Genomic DNA, 12,060 nt, shown 5'->3' with positions numbered 1-12,060 from the left:
GGTTTCCCTCTTCCTTGATTGTTTTCTTATAATAAATTCCTAGAAATGGAATTTCTAGGTAAAAAAATAACTAAAGAATCTGACACAAACTGTCAAATTGCTCTCAAGGAAGATTATGCCAATTTATGTTCCCAGTACCAGCCAAACCTTCTTATTTTTTTAATTTTTACTTTATTTTTTCTGGCCACACCACATGGCTTGCGGGATCTCAGTTCCCTGACCAGGGACTGAACCCAGGCCACAGCAGTGAAAGCCCAGAATCCTAACCACTAGGCCACCAGGGAGCTCCCGTGCCAGCCAAACCTTTTTAAAAGTCACTAATAACTTAGGTAGAAGAAGGCCTCTCCAGACTAGTTAAATAAATTATGGTTCAGACTGACCTGGAATGGAATATTATAAATGCAATGATTTGTTTAAAAGTTACTTGGATCTATACATACATTCAAGTGGAAAGTTGTCCACTATATATTAAGTGAAAAGAACAAACAGTAGAACAGTATACACTGTATGGTCCAAATCATGAGAAGAGAGAAGTGTATCTAAATAATTAGGCAGGTAAATAAACATATGCTTGTATATGCATACAAAACTTTGGATACCCGAGAAATGCACCAGTGGGATAAAGTCTGAGGGGTCAGAAGTCACATTATATCATTTTTCTTTAAATGGTGATATTTATTTTCATATAATTAAAAAGGGCAAAACACAAATTTCTTCCATTTTTACAGAACAGAGTGAACAGACAAGAGATGAATGATCAGTTGTTGATCAGGATATGCAATGATAGCAATATAGAGTGCTATGTAAATATAAATAAATTGGTACAGCTTTGGGACTTCCTGGTGGTGCAGTGGTTGGGAATCTGCCTGCCAATGCAGGGGGACACGGGTTCAATCCCTGGTCCAGGAAGATCCCACATTCCGCGGAGCAACTAAGCCCGTGCACCACAACTACTGAGCCTGCGCTCTAGAGCCCGAGAGCCACAGCTACTGAGCCCATGTGCCACAACTACTGATGCCCGCATGCTCTAGCGCCCGCGTGCCTCAACTACTGAGCCCACGTGCCACAACTACTGAAGGCTGCGCACCTAGAGCCCATGCTCCGCAACGAGAAGCCACCACAATGAGAAGCCTGCGCACCACGACAAAGAGTAGCCCCTGATCGCCACAACTAGAGAAAGCCCGTGCGCAGCAACAAAGACCCAATGCAGCCAAAAAGAAACCCAACAACAACAAACTGGTACAGCTTTGAAAAACAATTTGACGTTACCTGCTAAGGGTGAAGATGTGCACACCCTATGACCCAGTAATCCGTCTCCTAGGCACTCAAGAAACTTCCTACCGTGCCCTCAGACCCGCTGAGTGGTCTGCAAAAACAAAGAGCTTGCACCAGGATGTAAACCAACTACTTCACACAGTTGTGCTTCACAACTAAGCACACTGTTTAATTCCACTGCCTTTTTAAATTCCCATAGCAAAACCCTCTTGATAAAAAACGTAGTGCATTGACTTACATTCTGTTGCAAGCTTGTCTTGTCACTGTGAATTGCCACTGTGAGTACCACTGCACTAGGAGAACCTAAGAACGTTCACCACAGTTCCTGTCTAACAGGAAAAGTCTGGAAACAGCCTGATAGTCCATCAACAGAAGAATGGATAAATTAATTGGATATATTAATATAATTCATAACTAAATGAGAATGACTCACTCAATTGGTCACATACTAAATATGGATAAGTCTTAGGAACCACACTGAGTGAAAAAAAAAGTGAGTCAAAGAAGAAAATATACGTTTTCATTTATATACAAGTTCAAAAATAGCCAAACTAAACAACTTTATTGTCTAGAGGTATAAACAAAATGATTTTATATAGCACAGGGAGTTCTACTCAATACTCTGTAATGGCCTAGATGGGAAAAGAATCTAAAAAAGAGTGGATATATGTATATGTATAACTGATTCACTTTGCTGTACACCTGAAACTAACACAACATTATAAATCAACTATACTCCAATCAATCAAAAATAAATAAATGATTTTAAAACACGAAATAAAGTCAAGAGAATAATAAACCCAGAGTTCAGATTAGTGGCTACCTCTAAAGGGAGGGAAAAGGAAAAGGGATCAGGGAGAGACAGTGAACTTCAAAGGTCATGACAACATTTTTTTTAAAAAAATGTGCATGGTAAATACACAAGTGTACATTGTTTACATTATCTTTTATACCTTACATATATCTCATAAATAAATTTTTTGTTGTTGTTGTTTTTGCAATACGCGGGCCTCTCACTGTTGTGGCCTCTCCCGTTGCGGAGCACAGACTCTGGACGTGCAGGCTCAGCGGCCACGGCTCACGGGCCCAGCCACTCCGCGGCATGTGGGATCCTCCCGGACCGGGGCACGAACCCGTGTCCCCTGCATCGGCAGGCAGACTCTCAACCACTGCGCCACCAGGGAAGCCCCCATAAATAAGTTTTTTAATATCTGAATGTTTAATAAAAATTTTTTAATTGGGTAAAATCACCAGTGTTCCTCTTTCACCCCTAGTCCCTTGATGGGCTTCAGTTTACCTGGTAACTGGGTGTCACAGAGTACTGAATTCCTGTGGCTGACTGCATGGTCTCAGACACCGCTTCATACACAGGAGGGGCAGGGGCAAGCACCCGGTGCTGGTGAGGAAAAGTCTCTGTGCTACCAGGGATCCGACGCTGCTGGGCCGCATACACCGGTGACTCCTGGTCATCCAAACGTCGCTTCATTCTGCACTCATGCTCAGGGATGCACTACAAAACCTGCAGAAATGAAAAGCAATGACATGCAAACCAATTCGCACTCCAATACAATGTGTACAACCAGTCACCCAAACTGGTATAAGCTCAACTCCCAGAATCAATGATTATCTACTTCATCCTAGAGATAATCACTGGGTAGTTTTGTGCACGCTGGTGCACACACTCCCAACAGTGGACAGATTATTATAACTGAAAGACAAAATTTAAATAATAACATAGTTTGAATTACTCTGGTACTAGAGTTGAAAAATAACCTCCAATTTAAAAACACAAAGATACACCTTTCTTCATTCTCTAGTTTTGTCAAGTGTCATCATCCCTAACATTAATTATATTATTCACATGCTATAAAAACATTCAAGTGTTTCTTCCTAACTCCTCTCAAAAGCTAGTACTATAATTCCCGTCTACTTTTTAAAATATGAATTGTTTCAACAATTAAATGGTATCATGGTAAGAACACTAGGCCAGGAGTAAGAAGACGATGGTTCTAGACTTGGCAATTTAAGAAACTATGTACACCTCAACAAGTTCCTCGTTCCATGTGAGTTTGTTTCTCCGAAAATAAAATAAGATTGAAATAGACCATTGCTAAAGTTTCTCCTGATTCTAACATTCTTTAATCCTAAAGTGATTCCAGAATCCCTTAGTTTAATAATCCCCCTGTAGGGGAACACTTCCTTTCCTGCAGCACACAAAAAGTCTAATAAACACTATGGCCAGGAATCCAGATGGGTCTTCTCAGAGCTTTTCCAACATCGGTATCATTAATATAAGCATATCAATAAGAAAGAATGCTCCAGTCATCCGAAGACAAAATAGGGCCAAGGCCTACCAATTTTTGGTCACAAAAAAAACTTTAAAAAGACACCACTGCTGTGGTAAGATTAAAAATACAGTAACAGATCTCCAAGCCACTCCCTCTCCACCTAAAGTAAGGCTCTTTTTAAGACTGGGGGTGGGGGGCTTTTACCTACTTTCTACATCCACCCGTACCTTTTTTCTTCATTCCCTGGGACCGTGCATGCTCTGAGGGGAAGCAGTCCTCACAAGGACTCCTCCAGGCTGCTTCACCCCTTCTCCGTCCTCACCATCATCCTCAACCTGCCTGCCACTCGAATGCTCAGCCTTGAAATAGTGTCTTGGGTTTTTCTCACACCTTACAAACCTAAGTTAGACTCTGACACAGGAGCACAACTGTTTCATTTGCAAGCCAGCTATTTTCAATGTTATCTTTCTGTAAATCGCAACCTATAAATATCCTTTCTGTTGACTATAACTTATTTATTTATTTAGCCACGCTGTGCGGCATGTGGGATCTTAGTTCCCCTACAAGGGATCGAACCCACACCCACTGCATTGGAAGCGCGAAGTCTTAATCACTGGACCACCAAGGAAGCCCCTATTGACTATAACTTTAGATCAAAGGACTAAGTCTCCCAAATTTCTATGAACACTCAATCTCAACCTACTTGAGGATAAGTCTAATAAATGGACAAGACTGAAAAGTCTTAAAGACTTTTTGGCTGCTACTTCTATGTATACCCATGATCTAGATCACAGTTTGTTTTGGGGTTCCACTGGCTTGAAACTTAGATGCTTAAACACATCTGAGATTAATCTCTGGAACCAAAAGCCAGTCAATACCTCATAAATGGAAAACCAAATTTAGATCAGAAGAGCACAGCATAGGACTATGGAAAAAAACTAAAGTACCTGTCAAGACCTGGATTCTAGTCCAAACTCTGACTCGAAGCTGTATAACTTTGGTCCTGCTTCCTTACTTGCAAAAGGATGTAATTAGACTACTCTAGTGATTGCCAAATGCTGGTCTGTGGACAAGTCTATAGGAAAATGAAGAAGGGGGGGGAGAGGGGATTGCAGTGAGTTTTTCATAGGTTAAGTATTAAAGAACTATGCTTTACTCTGAGATCATGTCCTACCTTTTAGCTATTAAAATATCATTTCTTTTATAAAGTGACTGTGATTCTATAAAGTATTTAACTTCATTTGCCTCTACAGAGTTTGCCTTCCAGACCATCTCTATGACACTATAGAGACCGCCCAGGGTCTGCACTTTCTCTGAACTGTACTTTACTTCTTTAACAATAACCACTCTTAATTCTATTCCCGAAGTGGTTCTCAAATCAATTGCTTCTTCTCTAGCCATACAGACACGCCCTCATTTCAAGACCTTATCATCCCTTACCTCAATTGTTACCAACACCCTCCAGCCTCTCTCCCATCTAGTCTACCCTCTACACTGCTTTCAAAATGGTCAGCCTCAGGACTTCCCTGGTAGTCCAGTGGGGTAAGACTCGGCGCTCCCAATGCAGGGGGCCTGGGTTTGATCCCTGGTTGGGGAACTAGATCCTGCATGCATGCCGCAACTAAGAGTCTGCATGCTGCAACTAAGGATCCTGCATGCCGCAGTGAAGATCCCGCAAGCTGCAACTAAGACCCAGCACAGCCAAAATAAATAAATAATAAATAAATATTAAAAAAAAAAAAAGTTGGTCTCAAATGCAAATCCAATCCAGCTGTAAATCCATCATCTTAAGTGATGGCTTCCCATCACTTAAGAAAACAATCCAGGAATTCCCTGGTGGTCCAGTGGTTAGGGTTCAGCACTCTCACTGCTGAGGGTCTGGGTTCAATCCCTGGTCGGGGAACTAAGATCTCACAAGCCGCGCAGCACAGCCAAAAAAACCCAAAAAACAAAATCAAACAAACAAAAAACGCCCCAAAACAAAACAACAATAACAACCTAAATTCCTTAACTTGGCCTTCAAAATTCTTCCTTACTCACTGGGGGGACAATTTAACTTACCAATTACATCCTATCATCCCCACCCTATCATCCAGGCCTGTCAAGTGTCTTCCCACTCCCCTAAACAAGCCTCAAGTCTATAAGCTTCAAGGTAGAGTCCTTTTCAACTGTCTGCATTTCCCACATTCCAGACACTCATCACAGATGCTCAAATACTGTACATGCAGAAGGGAAAGATAACATAGTTAACATAATAACAGCATATATTGAATGCCAAGCACCATTCTATACAATTTACCAATAATAATTTAATCCGTACAACAACCCTATAAACAAGGTACTACTATTCTCTATGTTATAAATGAGAAAACTGAAACACAAAGATTAAAATTGCCCAAGGTTGCACAGCTAAAAGGCAAAGGTGGGATATGAATCCACAAAATCTGTCTCCAGAGCCTGGATTCTTTTTTTTTTTTAATTGAATACAGAAGTATATCTTTTTTAAAAAATTAATTAATTTATTTATTTTGGCTCCACTGGCTCTTCATTGTGGTGTTTGGGCTCTCTAGTTTTGGCATGCGGGCTTCCCTAGTTGCAGTACGAGGGCCCTAGAGCGTACAGGCTCAGTAGCTGCAGCGCATGTGGGCTTAGTTGCGGTATGTGGGATCCTAGTTCCCCGATCAGGGATCGAACCCAGGCCCCCTGCATTGGGTGCGTGGAGTCTTAACCACTGGACCACCAGGTAAGTCCCCAGAGCCTGGATTCTTAACTACCTCACTATCCTGCCTCACACAGAAGAGGAGAAAACAAGAAGGAAAGAAGAGTTCCTTTATTTATTTAACACACACATGCATTGAGCAACTTCAGCTTTAACGTCTCACACACTTAGCTCATTCATCCTTTCTTCAGCCTCAACCCAACAGCAGGAATGCTTTGGCAGCACTCATCCATTCAGTTAGCAAATACTCAGGGAGCAGATATGAAGGTGGTAGATGATCTCAGCCCTTGCCCTAGAAAAGCTTAAAAACTAGTTGGAAAGACCATATAAAGCCTCACTAGTATTCAAAGAAATATAAAGTAAAACGATTTCCCAAAGGAACTGCCAAAAATTAAGAGAATGATGATATTCAGCGTAGGTGAGAACGCAGGGAAACACTACTGGTGTAAGTTTTAATTGTTATAGACTATTTGGTTGGCAACTTGCAGGCTTTTATTAAATTTTTAAATTAAATTGAAAATGTGCATACCCTTTAATCACCTAGCAACTCCACTTCTAGGTCTCTATACTATACATCTGCCAAATATATTTACCTCAGCAAAGTATAAAAAATTTAAATGTCTATCAATAGCTAAATAAACTTGATCCATCCATATTAGGAAAACTATGTAGCAATTAGAAAGATTAGGGTTCATCTACAAGGAAAGCTGTCCTGGACATAATAAGTGAAAAGAATAAGCTACAGAATATATACAGGGTGATCTCAACACATACACAATGTACTCTTAAGATTTGTGCATTTCATTGTATATAAATCTGCATCAAAAGGAAAAGGCTAGAAACAAGCATTGAACTCTAGATAAGGAAATGCATGCTCAGGTACTTAGACGAAAGTGTAAGGAATTCTCTGGCGGTCCAGTGGCCAGGACACCACGCTTTCACTTTCAAGGGCCTGAAAAAAAGAAAGTGTACTAATGTCTGAAATGTACTTAGAATACCATCAAGAAATCAGTTTGGATTAATAGATGGAAGAATGGATAGATGGATATATGATAAAGGAAGTACTGTAAAAATGGTAATGGTAAAATCCAGGTAGTGTGTATATATGGGTGTCAACTATAAAATTACATCAAATCTTGGGAGGATAAGCTAACAATACAAACTAGTTCACAAGTGGTACTAATGAGCACTAGAAACTTGGAAGGGAGAAGAAGTGTGTACAGTGAGAAAGAGTCTACGGAGAAGGTAAATGTTTAGTTATATCTTGAAAATTAGGGATGAATTAGGGCATGGGGGATACAGGATGAAATTAAAATATTACAGTAACTTTGGACTTACAGGCAATAAACAGCTATTTAAAATCTTTGCCAATTCATTCGCCCCACAAATAATTCCCGCGTGCCAGGCCCTGTGCTTTAGTGTTGGGGCTCCAGCACTGAATAGGACATTTCCTGATCCAAAACAACCAAGTCTTCCATATCTAACTGCTATCAGTTGATGTGCTCCTCACAACAGTCCTGTCACAGGAGCACACCCAGAAGCCACCTATTTAGAGGCAAACTAATACTCAAAGAAATTAAGTGACGTTTTCAAGCTCACATAGTTGGTTAAAGGAACAAGATGGTAGATAGACCCTTTCTCCTTGGAATACATGATCAATCTGGAGTAGAAATGTAAGTATTTGAATGCCAAATGATGGAGCCACAAGACAGAAAACTTCTTTCAAGTCCTGCTTCAGCTGACATGATTTTCGTCTGCCACTACAGTCTCCAACTGTTTCAGATCTGAAGCTTACCCTGTTATCAAAACACTAGTCTAAGAAGACGGAATTTAAAAAGCCAAAAATAAAGGCACTTTGAGGGATAGAAACTAGTAAAGAGAGACTAATGTGAACAAACAATGGCACAGAACACTACATAGTCATCTGGCCATGTGTTATAATAAAAAGTGGGAATAGCTCCAAATCATCATGCAAAGAAATCGTAATTCCCAAATAAAGTAAGTAGAGCAGGATAATTCTGATATTGTAGGGGAGTATTCTGGAGTAGGGCAAGACAACTGACGAGCGAATGTGACACGTTTCGGACAAATGTTAGAAGGGCAGAGGTAAAAGCTAATCCTTTCAGAACAAGAAAAATAAAAACCAACTTTCTAGTTTTACAACCTAAATGTCTTTAATCAAAATAAAGAGTTGGCCTCCTAGAAATCCAGACATCTCTCCATAATTATTAGAATCCAAATGGAAAATCCAACTTTAAAGAATCTTTTCATTTAAATTAAATTTCACAAATTGGCTTAAATGGAAACAATAGAATTATTTCAGTCAAGATAAGCTCAAAGTAATAGTGTGTACGGAACAAACCACCTTATTACAGAGGGTTTTAAGTCTACACGCTTTCTTTCTGAAATGCATTTAATTTATGGTTGACCCTTTAGTGCCTCTTGATTTTGTGTTGATATTATCTTGAATTAGGCACACTTTAAAGTTCTTTTATTTATATAAGAAAAAAATCTGAAATTATTCTCTTCCTGGTGGTCAACATCACATGAAATCACATAAAATTGTGCCCTGGTCAGTTTATTTCAATGAATACTCCTGAAAAAATGGAAGGCTTCTCTTCAAAAGCAAAGAAATTTTTATCAAAGCATTAAGTGAATGTAATTATTTCAACCCAGTAAAACTGCCTGCCACAGTCTACTTCAAAATCTGTCCAAAGATCCACTTCTGGATTTAAATCTGCTAGAAAATGAAAAAAGTGTTCCAGAATGAAAAAGTCAATCTATTTATATTTCCCATACTACTCAGAATAATCACTCAACAAAATTAACAAACCATTCTTCTCAAAACACCATAATATCTGATACCCAAGCCTCCCCTGAAAGTAGTTTCACATTCTTCTGATGAGGTGGCCCCCCAACCTGGGGAGATTTTGCCCCCAGGGCGCATTTGGCAATGTTGGAAGACATTTTTGGTTGTCACAATTCCAGGAGAGGGGTGCTACTGGCATCTCATGAATAGAGGTCAGGGATGTTGCCAAACATCCTACAGTGTACAGGATAGCCCCCCACAACAAAGAATTATTCAGCCCAAAATATCAATAGTGCCAAGGTTGAGAAACGATATAATATAACGACAATCCCATTTGACATATACCTTCTGTGAGCTTTGGTGGAGTTACGTCATACTACAGTGTGACAACAATTTTTAACAAGGTGACTCAGGACAATTATTTTGTATATGCAGACAATAACACTGCTTTCTTTACGACATGTGATTCACCTTTAACCCTCAGTATACCACAAAAACTTATTACATTATCATTTATCATTTGGGCTAAAAATACCTTTATTAGAAATTTTAGTAAGAATTTAGGACTTGCCTGGTGGCGCAGTGCTTAAGAATCCGCCTGCCAATGCAGGGGACACGGGTTCGATCCCTGGTCCGGGAAGATCCCACATGCCGCGGAGCAACTAAACCCGTGCGCCACAACTACCGAAGCCCACACACCTAGAGCCTGTGCTCCGCAACAAGAGAAGCCAACGCAATGAGATGCCGGCACACCGCAAAGAAGAGTAGCCCTCGCTTGCCACAACTAGAGAAAGCCTGTGCACAGCAATGAAGACCCAACACAGCCAAAAATAAATTAATTAATTTTAAAATAAATTAATTAGTTAATTAAAAAAAGAATTTAAACAGCAAATCCAAATTTTTATTCCGTATTTTCCTGGTTTTGAAGATATAAATACCCAAAACAGGCACTATTCTTTACAATGCAACTGACTAGTCATCAACTGTCATGGATGAACTTGGAACATAGCCATTCTATAAACTTTGATTCTAGATTTCAGGTAAATCTCAAGTAAAGTTCTAGCTTACTGTCACTTTTGGGTTTTTTTTTTTTCCCCCTCACATGATCAAACACAACTTTGAAAACTTACTTCCTAATTTTGCTGAAGAGAGGACGATCATCTTTTTTTTTTTTTGCGGTGTCTCTCACTGTTGTGGCCTCTCCCGTTGCAGAGCACAGGCTCCGGACGCACAGGCTCAGCGGCCATGGCTCACAGGCCCAGCCGCTCCGTGGCATGTGGGATCTTCCCGGACTGGGGCACGAACCCACATCCCCTGCATCGGCAGGCAGACTCCCAACCACTGCGCCACCAGGGAAGCCCAGGACGATCATCTTCTACACTCCACAAATGCAAGCGTCCTCAGTTTTAGACTAATAAATACCAATTAAACTATCAATCCAATGATTTTTCTTTTTCATTTCTACATGTTTCCTTCCAGTCACCTCCGTACACACACCTGTCTTTGGCATCTGTCCACTTACAAACCACATCAAGTAAGTTTTGGTATAAAAACATCATAAAAGATGAAAGAACACCATTGTACATGCTTTTAGCAAATTGGAATGGTTTGGATTCTTCTTGAAAATAATTGCACTCTGGGGACTTCCCTGGTGGTCCAGTGGCTAAGACTCCACACTCCCAATGCAGGAGGCCCAGGTTTGATCCTTAGTCAGGGAACTAGATCCCACAGGCCACAACGAAGATCCTGCATGCCACAACGAAGATTCCCGCATGCTGCAACTAAGACCCGGCACAGCCAAAGAAAGAAAGAAAGAAAGAAAGAAAATATTGCATTCTGAAGTCCTTCCTGTTGAATGATTCCTCGATGAGGACATCATACTCCCCGCCCATACCCCGCCCTCAGAAGTATATTGTCCACTCATAAATTCTTCAGTTTGAGAAAATTCATCTAGGATACTGTCATCTGAAGACTCAAAGTCTGCAGCTTGGCTTATACAATCAATTCTACCATCATCATTACAGCCTACAGTGTTGCACTGCTTTCATCTATTAGTTCCTCTAGTAACTGTGAAATGTCTTCCTGTTAGTTTTCTTGTCTTTGCCATTATTAGAGGAAAACGAAAGATTACGGGTTATCAAACATGTTGAATGAAAACGTAAAAAAACTGTAAAAATAGTAGTATAAAGAACTTTCATATCCTTTTCACCCCAAATGGTAACATCTTACATAATGTTTAAGATGGCATCCCCCAACTTCTTGTACACTTTCTTGAAAGATGCTGTAATGCTTTGGGCAAAGCAGTAAGAAAATTGTAGTGATGACTTATTTTACTACTGCATCATCCTTCTAGGCAATTCATCATTCTTCCATTTTCTTATTATTTTAGTTTTTTTTTTTTAGCATAGTTGGGAATAATTGATGAGTAATGCTAAAGTAATTCCTAAGATGATAAAAGACCAAAACATTTCAAGATATAGGATAACTAAGATCATCAATATCCTACAATATAGGTCAGATGTATAAGCGGTAATAGCTAAAATGAGTTTATTCCATTAAAAAGAAAATAAGTAAATTTTCTCTTCGTTCTTCTGAAGACCTCTAATAAAGAATAAAGTCATTAAATATAAATCTTTACAAGTAGTTAATACTGCTCAAAAAGAAACTCAAAAACTAATATTGGGTCTAACTGACACTGATGTTATAGGTAGAATATGGACAAGAAAATATTTGGTTCAATTCAAAAGATATTAATAATTATATCAATGTTCACATTCTGATTTGATCACTGTACTATGGCAATTCTTTGTATTATTTTTTGCAACTTCTTTTAAGCCTAAAATTATTTCAAAATGAAAAGTTTAGGGACTCCCCTGGTGGTCCAGTGGTTAAGACTCCACACTCCCAATGCAGGGGGCCCAGGTTCGATCCCTGGTCAGGGAACTAGATCCCGCATGCCACAACTAAAG

The 12,060-nt window shown here is 39.7% G+C and overlaps 1 protein-coding gene across 6 annotated transcripts in view; it reads right to left on the bottom strand.

The window, feature by feature from the left end:
• Window positions 1-12,060, bottom strand: part of SIN3A (SIN3 transcription regulator family member A) — a 66,533-nt gene that overhangs the window by 42,295 nt on the left and 12,178 nt on the right. For 5 of the 6 annotated variants that reach the window (XM_089906973.1, XM_089906975.1, XM_022580066.3 and 2 more), the window contains exon 2: window positions 2,573-2,794. In XM_089906973.1, the coding sequence (XP_089763099.1) occupies window positions 2,573-2,761 (189 nt within the window). In that variant the 5' untranslated portion in view covers window positions 2,762-2,794. Of the gene's footprint in view, window positions 1-2,572; window positions 2,795-4,510; window positions 10,966-12,060 lie in introns of those variants that run through there. The other variant, XM_022580069.3, reaches the window with a different exon arrangement.

The sequence above is a fragment of the Delphinapterus leucas genome, chromosome 2 (genome assembly GCF_059928025.1).
Source record: "Delphinapterus leucas isolate spDelLeu-1000000601 "Yukka" chromosome 2, BTC_Dleu_Yukka2, whole genome shotgun sequence".
NCBI lineage: Eukaryota > Metazoa > Chordata > Mammalia > Artiodactyla > Monodontidae > Delphinapterus > Delphinapterus leucas.
This window is presented reverse-complemented; position numbering and strand designations above follow the sequence as displayed.